General features: G+C 41.8%; 1 protein-coding gene across 1 annotated transcript in view; it reads left to right on the top strand.

Annotated features, from left to right (window-relative positions):
• The window catches only part of LOC126282471 (protein mini spindles), a 127412-nt gene that overhangs the window by 52619 nt on the left and 56976 nt on the right, over nucleotides 1-17817 (top strand). Inside the window, exons 11-15 of the mRNA XM_049982127.1 lie at nucleotides 84-282; nucleotides 1154-1305; nucleotides 1385-1536; nucleotides 1625-1843; nucleotides 10485-10668. Of these exons, the coding sequence (XP_049838084.1) occupies nucleotides 84-282; nucleotides 1154-1305; nucleotides 1385-1536; nucleotides 1625-1843; nucleotides 10485-10668 (906 nt within the window). The remainder of the gene's footprint in view (nucleotides 1-83; nucleotides 283-1153; nucleotides 1306-1384; nucleotides 1537-1624; nucleotides 1844-10484; nucleotides 10669-17817) is intronic.

A 17817-nucleotide genomic window follows, 5' to 3' on the forward strand; every position in this document is an offset into this window, starting at 1 on the left:
ACACTAGATCGCGTGTTCATATCGCAAAGTTAACTTTTATGTGTGTGTTTGATAGACGAAAAAGTGATTAACTTGATTTTCAGATTAAAGAATGTTGTGAAAAGGCAGTTATTGTAGCTAAAGTACCAAGAGTTGTCGAGAGGCCCAGTTCAGCTCCTACTAAACTTGGAGGGGATGGAGACGGGAAAACTGTTAGTGCAAAATCTGCCAAAAAGTCTGCTCCTAGTGGCGCAAAGAAGGTTGTCAAAAAGGCAGTTTCATCAGCTCCAGCAGTTGGCAGTGGTATGTAAATAACAATCTCTGAATTGTTAGATAATTGTCCCACTATCCACCTTGAGTGGTGTTTAACTACAATTAATGCACCAAACTCCAAATTAAAATAATTCATCAGAATATGTACATTATGATCAGTACCAGCATTCATTGTTATCAGGTGGGCACAATGGCTTGTACTGAACAAATTCGGAAGTGCTGTTAGGATGGTGAAGAGGTTGATGTTGCCAAAATGAAAGTATAATAGAAATTCTCAAGGACTTTTAGTTGGGATCATTGGAAGAAAGGTAGCATCTTTGTGAAGCATTGTTGGCTAGGTTTTAAGGACATGTAAATTGGCGACTTCTAGAATATTTTAAAGCAATACAGATAAACTGATATTTTAGATACCACTTTTGACATCCCCCAACCTAATTTTCCTCTCCCATACTAATAAATGTTGTTGTACATCACTACAACCGAAATTTCAAAAATTAGTGTAAATGCAAAAGGCAGTGTAGACAGCAGTGGTCTCGGGGTACCTGCTAATAGGGAAAACTTCTTACAACAGTGAAATTAACAGTAGTGTTGTCAGTGTTCTGTTCTCTCTCTAATTGCACACAAATGAAGTCATACGCCACAGTGTCATTACGTTAAACAAGCCAGTGTTCTTCATCAGGAGGTTCAATTGACCCTGCCATAACAAAGGGCTGCATGACTCTGGAAAATATAACATTTGTATTGTCTCTTCACTTTGTCCCTCACAGTACATAATTACACAATTGAATGTTATTCTTAATGAGCATCTGTATTATGTATGTGTTCAGTCATTCCAAGAATTTATCTTGTGTTTTATGATTATAGAATATTGCTATTGCAGGTTTGTTCTTATTTCTTCCAGGAAAGAAGCTGCCTACACAAAGTACAGAAAAAGAATTGAGTGAGGACGTCGTAGATGAAATACTGTCGGAAATTTTGCCTGGTGATTTAATCTCAGGTCTAGAAGACACTAACTGGAAAGTTAGATTGGCAGCAGTGGAACAGTTTGTTGAGGTATTTCCATAATTAATTTCTCCCCCAGCTAGGAGCAGGTTGTAAGACACTTGCAATTATTTGCGAAATTGTCTTTCAGGTTGTCAGAGAGTTGGATCCTGCCGACAGGCCAACGCAAGCCCTTGTTAGAGCTCTGAGTAAAAAGCCAGGTTTGAAAGACACAAATTTCCAAGTACTGAAGGCAAAATTGGAGGCACTAAAGCTTTTAGCAGAAACTGGAGAAATGTCGAGGTGAGTTGCATTGAACCACGTGATTTTTGTTTGTGTTACAGTACTCATTGTAACTCTTAATTTAATACATTTTTGTCTTTCTTCAAAGTGTATCGGTGGAATGTTGTGTAAGTGATGTTGCCGAGAAACTTGGTGACCCTAAGAATGGTGCGCTAGCGGCAGAAACGTTGACAGCACTAGCAGAAGCAACAAAATTGGACCCTGTGGCTACAGCAGTATTGGACTTCGCATTCAGCCAAAAGAGTCCTAAGGTTCAAATAGAGGCACTGAACTGGCTGGCTGAAGCCATAAAGGAGTTTGGATTTGTGTAAGTTTTTATTGCAGATACCATTGCTGTAAATGTCCCTCCTCCCCTGACCTAACCCTATTTTCCAAAAAATATTAAAACTGGAGGCATATGTATAAAAACTTATTGCAAGCAGAATCTGTTTGTAGGAGGGAGCATTACTCCACTGTTGCCAACATGCTTGTCCTTGGATACCAATAGAGTAGTTGGGCCTTTTTATAGTTGGTCTGCCATTTGTGATAAGCTCTAAGTTTGATTACTTCCCAAATGTTCATTTTTGTATGTCATTGGGCATGAGATTTTGTAATGTAACATGTTATCATGTTATACAAATGAGAATAGTTTAGCAGATGGTATGTGTGATCTGGCTGGGCTCTCAACTCAGGTCGGCAGAATGTGTGTTAAGATGGTAAATCTTGTGAACTGGTAGGATGTGTTAAGACAGAGGGACGTGGTTAACATAGGTTACTGAGTAGAGGGAATCCCGAAACAAAGTTACCGATAAGATTCACAATAGGACATTGGTATGAAAAGAAAAATGCAAGAGGAAGGGGTGGCAGGTACATGGGCTGGTGGGAAATGGCATATGCTGATGGTGGCATGGGGACGTGAACTCTGAGGGGTGACAGGCTGGTGGAGGGTAAACTATTGAGTGGAGCATGTGGAGAAATGGGTTGCGCGAGATGGAGGCCAGGATGATTACAAAGTGGAAGATATGTTGAAAGAAACTCCCATCTGTGTAGTTCAGAAAAACAGGTGGTGGAGGGAAGGATATAGATGGCCTCGGGTTCTGAGGCAGCCACTGAAGTTGATCATATGGTGCTCACTGCGTGTTGTCATGAGCTGCTCTACTTTGTTCTTGAGAACCGTTTGGCAGTGGCCATTCATCCTGGTGGTCAGTTGGTTCATAGTTATACCAATACAAAAGGCTGTGCAGTGTTTGCAGCAGAGTTTGTATATGACAGATGCTTTCACAGTTGGCTGGGCCCCTGACGGGGTAGGATAAGCCTGTGACAGGGCTGGAGTAGGAGGTACTGAGTGGGTGGACTGGGCAACTCTTGGACCTTGCTCTACCACAGGGATATGACCCATGTGGCAAGGGGGTGGGATTGAGATTTACTTAGGGATGTACTAAGGCCGTGAGTGATAGAAGTGAGACACTTCTGGATACGCGACACTCCAGCGACAAGGAGCAGTGTCGGGTGAAAAGCTTGTCTCTCCTGTGTGCGAGCGACCATGTCGCGCTACAAGAGGGCTGCTTAGAGGCAACCAACTGTTTCTATAAAACGGCATCCCTAACCTGTAGAATACTGTAGCTGGAGAGTAAGGCTACAGAATTAAGTTCATTTGAGAAAATAAAGCAAAAGGGAATGCTGTGCATGAAACTTAACGGAGGAATCTCCGTGGAGAATTTCATTAATATCGTCAACTACGAAGATCACCAGACAAATTCTGCGAATACATGTGAATGAGCAGAGGAGCATTCGACTATCTCATCAATAAATTAAATACAAATGTTTTTTTCCATGATCAAGAACTTTTAACAGCCAACAAGTGCGGAGGAATGACTACTACGTGACTGACTATGCTAAATACAAACATAAGTTCACAGATTGATGTCAGTGAATGAAAGCTAGATATGGTGTAGGGGTAGTGTATTCAGTACATGAATATGCGTAAGGTAAAAGTCGTAGGTTCGGTCCCATGCCACTCGGTTACAATTATGTACACTTAGTTTTATGTATACTGTTTACACTGCATTGCTAAGTATATTTTTAAGGTCTTGCCAAAGAACATGACCTTCATACCTATCCCCGTGTATTACACACATTTAATTCCTAATAAATTACGATGAACCATGAAATTTTACAGATATTAGACGTTGTGAATGTAATTCATCAGCAGTCAGTGTTAAGGCCAAGAGTCTCAATTACTCTAAATAGTCTGTAAAAGTAAAATTACAAAATTTCTGAAAAGAACGTCAGACGTTTTGTGTAATGATTTGTCTAAAAGTATGAAATAAAAAATATTAGTGAAATGTTTGGTGCACCTCATCTTCTGTTCATGATTTCGAGCATCATTCAAAGGCACATAGAATGTTTCTCTGATCTACTTATTTCTTTTTCACAAATAATTTCATAAAATATGTGACTGACTTCTTTCCCTTTTAATTTGAAGTTTTATTCAGAAAGCATGATCTTACTGACTCTTTGTTTGCCTTCCTAGTGTACTTGATTTGAAGAAAGCCTTTAAATCTTTCCTCAGTTTATTATGTTTTCGTCAATTGCCATGATTACTGTCAAGCAGTTAAATATTTTCACGCCAAACTAGAACTCATGCTGGTCACTGTTTACCTGTTTCTCTCCCTTTGTTTGGCTATGAAAATTCAGATAAAACCTCATGCTGTAATTCATAGGGAGTCTTGTTTTCACTCTGCTCCCACATTTACAAAAACTTATCAAATGTTAATCATATGATAAAATAGTCCTTTCTGTGTACTGTCATTTAAAAAATGTGTTTCGATATCTTGAACTTTTTATGAGATAAGACAATTTTTATGACCACTTGATTCCTGAAGCACAGTAAAGGTTCAGACACGTCACGTCGACCTGTCTGTGGGTACAGCAACCAATAACTCAAGAATGAAAAAAGAGATCATTCCAGTCACAACTTTAAATACAATTTAGATATATTGGTTTTATTTCATACACAGTAATGTATGGTCTTAAATGAACTATATGGAAAGTCTACACAATGTGATTTTTAGCTCCGCAAATGCTTAAAAATTTCGTGCAGCACACTAAGCATGTCGAATAACGAAAATAAATTGAGACCTTTATCATTTAAAGATATCAAGCTACAGGTTGGTGGAAGAATCAAATTTTTTCACCGAATAGTTTTCTTAAAATAGGATGTTAAGTCATTCATAGCTACTGTCTTGTCCGCTCCACTGCTTTGCTGAGAAGACACGTGGCTGTCGCTCCCTGTCACGCGTGCTGCAGAGACATTATTCAAACGTCGCCAGTTGCAGCGAGAGACAGGCAGTGACACAGATGTCGTTAACGTAGGACAGATCCGTAACTACACCTGTGGTTGTTTTGTCACCTGAAGCTGTCGCTCGCACCATAGGTGACGGAACACCACTTGAGGGGTGGGGAGGATCTTGTGAAGGATGTTCTTGATTCCGTGGAATAATGAGAGATGATGAAGCCCTGGTAAAGAATATGGTTCAGTAGTTCCAGTCGTCGGTGATGAGGGGACACTCCTTTGTAGCACATGTGGACTAGGTGTTACGAGGTGGGGTTATTGCCTGTCTGTGAAGGCCATTATGAGGTCTGATGCATACTGTGCAAAGGAGTTCTCATCACTGCAGATACAGTTGTCCACAGGTAGCATTGGCCTCTTTATCTTTGCTGGCTTTAGCCACATCTCAGTCCACATTAAACCTGCAGACCACCTGCATTTTGACAGCTTCCTCCCATGCAGCATAGTCACCTGTGTATAACATGTCTTAAGTGACAGAAAGGCCTTCATAGACAGGCAATTCTGTGCAAACCTAGTCCAAAGGAGTGCCATCCTCATCAGCCAGTACCAACCTGGACTGGAACAATAGAACCATACCCTTCGCCAGGGCTTCGTTTATCTCTCGTTGTGCCCTGAAATGGCAAATGTCCTACCCAAGATTCTTCCCACCCATGCTAAAGTGGTGTTCCTTCACCCATCCAATACACAAAACAGCCTAGTCATACCCAATCCCAAACCCTTGTCACAGTGACCACATCTCTGTGGCAGACCCAGGTGCAAGATTTGCCCAGTCCACCCACTAGTCCCTCCTACTCCAGTTCTGTCAAAATTTTACCCTACCCCAACAGAGGTCAGGCCACCCTGAAAGCAGCAAAGTCATATAGCAGCTCTGCTACAAACACTGCACAGCATTTTATGTCAATATGATTACAAACCTGCGGTCAACCAGGATGAATGCCCACTTCCAAACTGTTGTCAAGAACAGGTTTGATCAGCTCATGATGCAACAGGCAGTGAGCACCACAAGCTCAATTTCAGTGGCTGCTTCAGAACCCTTCCCTCCACCACCAGATTATCGGAACTACGCAGATTGGAGTTTTTCTTGCAGCGCATCCTCCACAATCGTCCTGACATCAATCTTGGGTAACCCACTGTCTGCGTCCACCACCCAATAGTTTACTCTTGCTTCGACCCATCACCCCCCCACCCCCCAGAATTCACATCCCCATGTTGCCTTCAGCATGTGCTGCTCCCAGTCACATTCCTAGCTGGCAAACAGACCACCTCCCTCCGAACTGCTAGCCACCTACCCCCAGTCTTTTCCTGTCTATCCACCCCGCCTGATACAAAATAAGTGTTATTGAGGTTCAATGCATTGAAGTTGACAGTGGACTGTTTGAACATCTGTGAGGAAACGTACACAATTAAACAGACCCTAACATAACTGTATCTTAATTTACCATCACCTCCACCTTTCCCGTTCCTAGCTGTTTTCGTTGGTTTACCTGGAGGCTTAAGGGCATTTGTTTGTTGAAAGATTTTTGTTCAGAATCATCAGTAGTATCACCTGTCAAAGCATGTACCTTCCCTCCTGACTGAGTGGTGTGGTGAGGAGTTATTTATGTTAAAGGTTCTCAGGAAAGTACAGAAACGGCTTCAGTCTCGGAGGGTGCAGGGCAAACACAGGGCAAAGTTAGACCCTCCAACAATTGGTATTGTAATTGCAGATTGTCATAGTTATATTAGGAAAGAACTAGCTCTCCATGTGCAAATATAAAGCAAGCTCACATCGTTACAGGTACTGAAAGCTTAATGAAGTAGGAGACAAGTGAAGTACACATTATTGGTAGATGCTATACTTCACAACTGGAATAAATTAATAATAGGTTCTTTTTGTGGGCCCTGACTCAGATAGAACAGCTGCTGAAAAGTTCAAATATAATTTTAGTAACATCTCAAATATGTGCTCCACTCAAATGGCTATTGTTGCTAACTTCAATCTACCCTTGATATCTTGATGATTATACATGTTTAAACCTGGTGGTAGGTATGAAACATTGTCAGAAATTGTACTAAATGCTTTCTCCAAAAATTATTGTGATTAATTAGTTCAGGAGCCAAATTGAAGTGTTAATGGTTGGGAAAATGTACTTTACCTTTCAGCAACCAGTAACCCCAAGCTAATAAGGAGCATTGTTATTGGTAAAGGAATTAACAGCAACAAGACAGTTGTAGTGAGGCTGAATATCGTAACATCCATATCTACAAAAAATAAGTGAAAAATATATCTGTTTGAAAATCCAGGTAAAAATTTCACTTTGTACATTCGTAATAGACAGTTTTCATTCCTTCCGAACTATGGAAGCATAAACCAGATATGGCTTAAATTCAAAGAAACAGTGTTGACATCAGTTGGTTTGTACCAAATAAGTTAATAATAGACAGAACTGACACCCTTGATTCACAAAACAGGTTAAAATACTGTTGCAAAAGGCCACAAAAAGCGTGCTAAATTTAAGAGAACGCAAAATCCCCAAAATTGGTGAATTTTTACAAAAGATTGAAATTTGGCATAAAATCCAGAGAGATTCTTGTCGTATTTAAAGTACACCAGTGGCAAGACTCAGTACTGTGATGTTCAGCCGGCACTGTACCATGATATTGGCTTGTGAAGTCCGATTACTAGCCATGACTTTTTATTAAATATTGCTCATATTATTATTCCAGTGCACTTGCCAAACTCTTCTGATCAAACTTTGTTTCACAAAGTGCTGCAGTTACTGCTGGAAGTTAATAGTACAAATCCAACCTCCGATTCTCAAAATAAATAAGTCTTCTCATAAACAAGTTACTGAATATTGCACTCAAGTTTACAGCAGCCATAAATTACAAATTTGTTTAAACATTCAGAGCACCACAGTTATGTTAATGGGGACTAAGTACAAAAACAGTCTGTCTTATTTAACAGATTCCAGTTGAAATAGTATATAACAAGTTTCTCTTTTCCCCATGTCATGGCTGCTATTCCTCTGTTTTCCAAGGCAGGATCCAACAACATGGAATTGTTGTCCCAGCTTGCAGATCTGTCCATTTCATGACACATTCAAATAATGGAAACTCCAGCTATGAATATAAAAAAAAGGAGAAAAAGCAGGTTGTTAACTTACGGTAAAGAAGACACATAAAGTTGCAGGCAGGCACAGTTAAGGCACTTGCAAGATTTTCGCTTCATCATCAAAACACACACACACACACACACACACACACACACACACACACACACCACACCACTCTCTCTCTCTCTCTCTCTCTCTCTCTCTCTCTCTCTCTCTCTCTCTCTCTTCCATGCTCACACGACCGCAAACTCAAACACCCAGTGTTGCTGCCTCTGGATCACGGGGTCCCGGGTTTGATTTCTGGCCAGGTTGCAGATTTTCTCTGCCCAGGGACTAGGTATTTTTGTCATCATCATCATTCGTAATAGTGGCTAGGTTGGACTGTGTAAAAAGTGGGACTTTGTTTGGGTGCTGATGACCGCACAGTTGAGTGCCCCACAAACCAACCAACCATCACCATCATCGTCCAACACCCACCACATGATGCTGGAGTTTGCGGTCGTGTGTGTGTGTGTGTGTGTGTGTGTGTGTGTGTGTGTGTGTGTGTGTGTGTGTGTGTGTGTTGATTGTGCCTCTCTGCAACTTAACGTGTCTTCTTTGCAGTTAGTAGCAATTTGTCTTTTCTACATTGTTGATATTTTATGAAATGTGCTTAAATAAAATGTACAGCCAAACACTAAACTCTTTATAGTGGTGGTCATCATTCGTCAGTTAGAAAAATGCTTCTGCAAAACATCAGTAGAGCATGGTGATGTGTTGCAGTAAAACACCTTCGCTGCAGGATAGCAATGGTAATGTTAGCAATGGTAATGTTAACAATGACAGTGCTGCCAAAGCACAGTTACTAAATACTTGAATTTTCTGAATTTCCTTCACCAAAGAAGAAAACTACCAACGGAAGACCCGTACCCAGAGACTGGAAAGTTGCATGTCGCACCTGTACTTGAGAAAGTAAATATCACCAAATGGGAGTATGGAACAAGTACTGTGTTTGGGTTTTACAAATTACCTTGAAGAAAATGATCTGTTGACAAATAGCATGAATTCAGAAAGGATGTTAAATTGATTCAACATTTTTAGATTTCCAGAAGGCTTTTGACAGCATTTCTCACAAGCGACTTATCAAATTGCTTGGTTATGGAGTATCATCTCAGTTGTGGGACGTAATGTGTGATTTTCTATCAGGATGGACACGGTTCATAGTAATTAAGAACACAGAAATGTTATCCGGCATTCCCCAAGGAAGCGTTGAATGCTGTCTGCTGTTCCTAAACTACTTGAATGATCTAAAAGACAGAGCAGCCATCTTGGATTATTTGCTGATGAAGATGCCATTAAGCATCTAGTAAGTCATCAGTAGATCAAAACTAATGGCAAAATTATTTAGGCGTCTATATGAGCAAATAGTGAATAATGAAAATAGAGATATCATCCACATGAGTTCTAAAAGGAATGGCTTAAATCTTGGTTACATAATAAATCAAACAAATCTGAAACATTCAAATTCAGTGAAATATCTCGTGTTGATAATTATGAAGAACTTAAATGGGAATGATCACACAGATAATGTTGTGGAGTAGATGAATCAAAGACTGCATTTTGTCATTGGTACACTTACAGGATCGAATAAAATTGCTTACACTAAGTTTGTCTGTCCTCTGCTCAGAGTATTGCTGTGTAGTATTTAAGCAGATAGGGTTGATGGAGGACTTCAAAAAAGTTCAAAGAAACGCAGCTCAGTGTTTATTATTGTGAAATAGGGGAGACAATAGCACCACAACTCTTGCATCTGTGATAATCATTAAAACAAAGCCATTCTCTATTGCTGAGAGATCTTTTCATAAAATTTAAATTTGTTTCTCGCCAAATTTGAAAATATTTTCTGATACATAGGGAGAAATGATCATAATAATAAAGTAAGAGAGATCTGAGCCTGGATGGAAAACTTTATATGTCTTTTTCCCTTTGCCCCCCCCCCCCCCCCTCCTCCTGTGTGCTGTGAGAGAGTGGAATGGTAGCAAAAAGAGTTGAAAGGGGTCTGTCTGCTAAGCACTCAAATGTGAATTGCAGAGTAGTCACGTAGATATGAAAGACACACTACACATCCCGATACATTGTGTTAAATATCCTCCTCTGTAAATTTTCTTCTGCAATATTGCTGGAAAAACTTCACAGTGCAACCAGGATGCTCCTTGTTCGTGATTCCCTCTCGTTCTCTACGGAATTCCTGTAACAGGTCAAACATTGCTTTCTGTGAACAGCTCTTGCCATTTACGGGGACACTTTTGAAAATGAACTCCTGCTGTGGACAATCCTTGTGGGGGGGCCCCGTATCAATCTCACAGTTGCAGGTCACCTGCCACTTGGTTTTGGCTGCATTTTACCGACAGCGTATACTTAAAAAAAATTTGCTGAAAAGTATTTTAAATGGTGTGCGTGTGTGTTTTAACATATCATTAGCATTGTTCTTCTGGAAGCGGCAAGTAGTATGCAACTGATTCTTTACTATTTCTGTGTTGCAGTGTGCAGCCGAAAGCACTGATGGACAGTGTGAGGAAAGCAGTGGGAGCCACACACCCTGGAGTGAGAAGTGCTGGGATTGCCTTCACGGGAACACTTTACCTGTACATTGGGCAACAATTGTCAGTCTTCTTTGAGGGCGAAAAGCCGGCCCTTTTGCAGCAAATTACTGCAGAGTGGGAGAAGGTACAAAAGCTTACTTCAATGTTAATTGTTATAAATTTACATTCTTCATCACATTTGGTTTGTTTCCAGTGTACCAGTGTAGTTGACAAATGTCATCTGCCTGTCTGTAGATTGCATGTGCACCTGAAGCTGACCTCAAATGAGACTTGCTTCTCTTCGTGAAGTAAGCCAAGTCAGTTTCCATTGCATGTGCAGGTATACTTCTCTCCTGTGTGTGGTGTGTGGTGTGGGGCTTTATACCTGTCCTTTTCCCTCCTAGAGTAAGTTTTTCCGCTCCTGAGATTGGAGTGACTCCTTATCCTCTCCCTTAAAACCCACACCCTTTCGTCTTTCCCTCTCCTTCCCTCTTTTCTGAAGAAGCAACTGTTGGTTGCGAAAGCTTGAATTTTGTGTGTAAGTTTGTGTTTGTTTTTCTATCGACCTACCAGCGCTTTTGTTTGGTAAGTCACATCATCTTTGTTTTTAGATATATTTTTCCCACGTGGAATGTTTCCCTCTATTATATTTATACAGAATATTGGAAATGAAATGTGTAAAGATTTTTGAATAAATAAAGAAAGAGAGAAAATCTGAACTGCAAGTGAGGCTTCCAGTGATGATGTAGCATTATATACCTGTTTGATTCCCCATAAGTCTTTAGAAAATTGTCAATCCAATCCCCTTTGAGTTATTACTGTGTGGTTCAGACACTTAATATTAATAAAACATAAGTCAATTTTACTTTCTAGGTTGCTCATATTTGTCACCTTACCCATGATCATCAGTTTCAATGTAGCGTGATATTGTTGACACATTGCTAAGTTACACACACTTTGAATGATCTCACAAAATTCAAAAGTAACAAAAATCTAGTAACTATAAAACTTGTAATGTAGACGTTCGATACTGATTGCTGACTGCAGACTGACTGACTGTGTAGTGTAGCAGAACTATTACCAAATAGTGACTAAGGCTTCATGCACAATGCCTGTATACAGGCAAGCATAACTCAGAAATGACAAAATACCTAGCTGTTAAGTTTTAGATATTAATGAAAAAGGCAGAAAAGGTGAAGCTTACAGAAGTAAAGTAGATGGTGAAGTTCTCTTAGCTAAAACATATGCCATGTAGTCACAAATTGGCGATGTTATAAGTGCTGTTCTATGATGGGGGAAGTCTTAACATATTCAGGAATTCCTGAAGCCTGCTAAGAATTGATTTTCTAATTTGGATATTTAATGCACTAACGGTTATGTTCCATTTCATAAGTTGCCCACATGCCAAATTGCAGACAGGCACAATTAAGACACTTACACATAAGCTTTCAGCCTCAGCCTTCACTGGAAAGAGAGAAACACACACATGTGCACTAACTCCGGCAGCTCGGGCCAGAATGCAGCTGTTAGATGGAGTTGAAGTAGCAACCTGGAGGGGGGTGGGAAAATGGTAGGGATAGCTGTGTGCAGTTGAGGGAGGGAGAAGTGCTGTTTGGCAGAGTGTGCAGGGAGTAGAATGCCAACAGGCGCAGCAGCAATAGATCCTGCAAACACACACCTGTGCCCAGTTCTTGAAAAAAGCTGCTGGTCACACCTGTCTACAAGAAGGGCAGTAGAAGTTATCCACAAAACTACCATCCAACATCCCTGACCTTGATATGTTGTAGAATCGTAGAGCATATTCAAAGCTCAAACATAATGAGGTATTATGAACAGAGTGACCTCCTCGATGCCAGTGAGTATCAATATCGAAAACATCGATAGTTTGTAACCCAACTCCCATTTTTCTCACATGATACTGAAAACTTTGGATCAAGGGAACCAGATAAATGCAGTGTTTTTGGATATGCGTAAAGCACTTTACTCAGTACCACACCTACACTTAATATTGAAAGTACAATCATATGGGGTATTAAGTGAAATTTGTGACTGGATTAAGAACTTTTTCGTAGGACGACACAGCATGTTATCGTGGATAGTAGTCATCAGATGTTTTAGTAACTTTCGGTGTGCCCCTGGGACATGTCGGGGCCCTCACTGTTCATGTTTTATATTAATGACCTTGCAAGACAATATTAATAGTAAAATCAGGCTTTCATGCAGATAATGCAGTTATCTATAATGAAATACTATCTGAGAGAAGCTGCATAAATATTAAGTCAGATCTTGATAAGATATCACCATGGACAGAGATTGGCAGCATTTCTCTAATGTTCAGCAATGTAAAATTTTACACTTCACAAAAAAACATAGTATCTTAAGACTACAATATAAGTGAGTCAATTTTGGAATTGATCAACTCGTACAAATACATAGGTGTAATACTTTGTAGGGATATGAAATGGAAAGATCACATGGGGTTCAGTCGTGGGTAAACCAGGTGTTAGGCTTGAGCATATTGACAGAGAACTGAGGAAGTGCAATCAGTGTACAAAAGAGATTGCTTACAAATCACTCTTGTGACCCATTGTAGAATATTGCCAAAGTGTGTGGGACCTGTACCAGATAGACTAAAAGGAGATATTGAGCAAATACAGAGAAGGGCAGCAAAGATGGTCACAGGTTTGTTCAATCATGGCAGTGTGTCAAGATACTAAAGGAACTGAAATGACTGTTAATATACTTTCACAAGATAGCTTATATCCATCAAAGTTTCAAGAACCAGTTTTCAATGATAACTCTAGAGATATGCTACAACCCCCTACATATCGCTCACACAGAGATCATGAGGATAAGATCAGAAAAATTACTGCGTGCACAGAGGCATCCAAACAACCCTTCTTCCTACACTCCATATGTGAATGGAACAGGAAGAAACCCTAATATCTGGTACAGTGGGACGTACCCTCTGCCACACACCTCACGATGGTTTGCAGAGCATAGATGTAGATCAGGAGATGGTGGGGTAGGGAAGTGAGGAAAATGGAGTGAAAGACAAGAGGAACAGGGAAAATTGGGTGAGTGCACTTGCAGAGGGTGTCAATCTAACAGGGTAGGAGACGAGAATGTTTAGGAGGTTATAGGAGATAAGGGGTGGAAACTTTGGGTGGAGGATGTGGGACAGTATTACCATAAGCTGAGGCTGGGAGATTACAGGATTGGAGAATGTGTTACAAGGATAACTCCCATCAGCGCAGTTCAGTGGCAGTAGAAGGGAGGATCCAGACGGCCTATTTTAAGAAACAAGCATTGAAATCAATCACATTATGTTCAGCTGCATGTTGTGCCACAGCATAGTCTACTTTTCTATTGTCCAGAGCTTGGCAGTGGCTGTTCATCCTGGTAGACGGTTCGTTGGTAGTCATACCAACTAAAAAATAAAAAGTTAAGCAGTGATTGCAGCAGAGCTGATAAACCACATGGCCACATTCACCCATGAATGGTTGCTCCCAGAGATATGATCATTGTGGCAAGGGGTTGGGATTGGGAGGAGCAGAGGGATGAAATAGGATGTAGTGGAGGTTGGGTGGGTGACTGAACACCACTTTAGAAGTGGTGGGAAGAATCTCGGGTAAGACGTCCTTCATTTCAGGTCATGAGGATAGATAATAAAAGCCTTGGAAGAGGATGTGGTTCAGTTGTTCCAGCACAGGGTGGTGTAGGATGGTCAAGGGGGCACTCCTTTGTGGCTAGTTTTTGAGGTGGTGGGAGAATTGAAGGTGTGAGAGGAAATGGCAAGGGAGATAGGTTTGCAGACTAAGCCTGTGAGGAGGGGGGTGGGGTGTAGTGCCTGTCTGTGAAGGCCTTGACGAGACAATCGGCATACTGGGCATGGGAGTTTTACTCCAGATATGCTGTCCCCAGGTGGCCAGGCTGTATGGGAGGGGTGTTTTGGTGTGAAAAAGATGACAGCTATTGAAATGCAGCTACTGTTGGTGTGTTTAATGTGGACAGAAGTGCGGATGTTGCTATCAGAGAGGATTAGGTCAGTATCTAGGAAGGTGGCACACTGAGTTGATGAGGACCACGTGAAGCGAATGGGAGAGGTGGAGTTAAAGTTGTGGAGGAAAGAAGATAGGGTGCCTCACCCCTGAGTCCATATCATGAAGATATCACCAATGAACCCGAACCAAGTAAGGGATTTGAAATTTTGGGAGTCTAGGAAGGTCTCCACCAGGTGGCCCATAATCAGGTAGGCAAGGGAGGGTGCCATGTGGGTATCCACGTTGTGCTGCTGATTTGTTTTTATACCTTCCCTTCAAAGGAGAAGTAGCTGTTGGTTAGGATAAAGTTAGTTAAGTGCATGAGGAAGTGGGTTTAGAGTCATAAGATGGCGAGGTAGTGATTGATAGCTGCAAGGGAATGGGCATGAGGGATGTTGGCATTCAGGATGGTTGTGTCAACAATGAAGAGTAGGGATTCTGTTGGTGGTAAAGGGGAGGGGATGGTGGGGAATCAGTGAAGGAAGTGGTTGGTGTCTTTGATGTGGTATAATTCTTCCACTGGGACACGGTAATCAGCCACAATGGGGTGTCCAGGATTGTTGGGTTTGTGGACTGGGGAACAATGTAGAAGAGGGGTGTGTGTGTGGGGGGGGGGGGGGAGGGGGGAGTATCATAGGGGTGTGAAGAGTGAAATGCCTTCAGCAACTTGCTGACTAGGGCCCAAAAGTGCCAAGAGATTAATGGTGGCTATTTTCTACATTAGTCAGGTTAGTACAGTATTTCCTTTCCTCAGTGGGAGCCCTTTGTACCCTGTAACTCATGTCACTGGACCATGTCTATTTGCCCAACCTTGTAGAATAGGTGTGTAAGGTGTCAAAAGTGTGAGGAGGGAAATGGATTTAGTAGAGGTTCTGGGAAGGGCCTAAGTCTTTAAGCAGGGATTAGTGGTTGTGTTGGGCTTCTGGGATGGCATCACTGTGGCAAAGTTTATAGGTGGGGGACTTGGATAATTGGCAGAGGCCTTCCACCAGGTAGCTGCTGCAATTCATAACTTCGGTGGAATCTTTGTCTGTAGGTAGGGTGATTGGGTCAGGATTAGTTCTGAGGTTGTGTGTGGCTATTCTTTCTTTTGCTGAAAGGTGGTTAACCACTCGGTCGTGATCATCCTCCTCCTCCTCCAACCCCTTCCCATCTGACCACCTGCTGGTCACCTTCCAGGAATTCTTTACCTCCAACTTAGCCTTACCATCCTTCCCTATGTCCCTTTCTCAGGACACCAACCATTCAGCAGAACAGAATATCTGTACACAACCTCAAACCTGTGAACTCATCTTCCTACCTGTAGACAAAGGTTTCACCACTGTTGTTACGAATCACAGTAACTACATGGTGGAAAGCCTCTGCCAATTATGAGTCCCCCCACTTATAAACTGCCATAGTGATTCCATCCCAAAAGTCTTAACACAACATCCAATCCGTTGCCCTAGTCAGTAAGTTGCTGAAGGCAGATCAAAGCTGGACTGCTTGAATTGAAGCAACCTCATCCTAAATGTTCTGGAATTGCTGCCGTCTCATCAGAAATGTTATGCTGTAATTCTTGAAGACTGAGGTTTGTTGACACAAACCTTAGACCTGAGGACATCCCACACTGACAGATCAGGTGATCTGGGTAGCCAGCCAGCCCTGTAACTAGACAGCTCGGCAAACAACTCTCAGGTGTGAAGATTGTGTAAATGTGCTCCAAGGTTCAGCCATACGTGTGGTGTGTGCATCATGGAGTGTGGTTATACACATACATTCACATGCAATCTTATCTACTCGTCTGTGCCATTTTTATTTGTTCCACCCTGTACATACTTTCCAAAATACACAAACCCAACAGTCCTGGTTGCCTCATTGGGGCTGGTTAGTGTCCTTGCTGAAAGCATTTCGACCTTCATTGAAAAACACCTCCAACCAACTGCCCATAATCTAGCCTTCCACATCAAAGATACCAATCACTTCCTTCACCGACTCTCTGCCATCCCCACCCCTTTACCTCCTGGATTCCTATTTCACTGTTTACACCACCTCCCCATACACAAACATCTTACCACTATTGAACACTACCTTTCCCAACATCCTTCACACCCAAAACCTCATTCCTAATACACTAATCTGACTTTATCCTAACCAACAACTTCTCCTTTGAAGGGAAAGCATAAAAGCAAATCAGCAGCACAGCAATGGATACCCAAACAAATTAGCAGCACAGTAATGGATACCCACATGACACCCTCATTTGCCAACCTGATTATTGGCCACCTGGAGGAGACCACCTTAGCCTCCAAAAATTTCAAATTCCCATCTTGGAGAGGGTTCGTTGGTGATATCTTCAAGATGTGGACTCAGAGCCAAGACACCCTATCTTCTTCCCTTCTCAACTTCATCACTGCCTCTCCCATCCACTTCACCTGGTCCTCCTCAAACCAGCATGCCACCTTCCTAAATGTAGTCCTAATCCTCTTTGATGGCTCCATCTTTACCTCCGTCAACAGTACACACACCAACAACAACCAGTAGCTGCATTTCAACAGCTGACATCTTTTTCATACCAAAACATCCCTCCCATACAGCCTGGCCACCTGGGGAGAGCATATCTGGAGTGACAAAAACTCTTTGCCCAGTATGCTGAGGGTCTCGCAGAGGCAATCACAGACAGGTGCTATGCCCCAGACCTAGTCTGCAAAGAGATCTCTCTTGCCATTTCCTCTCACACCTCCAATCCTCCCATCATCTCAAAAACCAGCCCCCCTTAGTCACCCTACACCACCCTGGACTGTAACAACTGAACCATGTCTTTGTCTAGTGCTTTGATTACCTATCATGACCTGAAATGAGGGACATCCTACATGAGATTCTTCCCACCACTTCTATAATGGTGTTCTGTCACCCACTCAACCACCACAACAGCCTAGTTCATCCCTCTGCCACTCCCAATCCCAACCCTTGCCTCAAGGATCATATCCCTGTGGGGGTCACTCATGAAAGTGGCCTTGCCATTTACCAGCTCTGCTGCAGTCACTGCACAGCTTTATATATTTTTTAATTGGTATGACTACCAACCAACTGTCCACCAGGATGAGCAGCCACTGCCACACTTTGGACAATAGCAAGTTAGGCTACCCAGTAGCACATCATGCAGCTGAACATAACACAATTGATTTAAATGGTTGCTTCTCAAACTAGGTCACCTGGATCCTTTCTTCCACTTCCAGATTTTCTGAACTGAATAGGTGGGAGTTACCCTT

Source organism: Schistocerca gregaria, chromosome 7 (assembly GCF_023897955.1).
Source record: "Schistocerca gregaria isolate iqSchGreg1 chromosome 7, iqSchGreg1.2, whole genome shotgun sequence".
In the NCBI taxonomy this organism is placed as follows: Eukaryota; Metazoa; Arthropoda; class Insecta; order Orthoptera; family Acrididae; genus Schistocerca; species Schistocerca gregaria.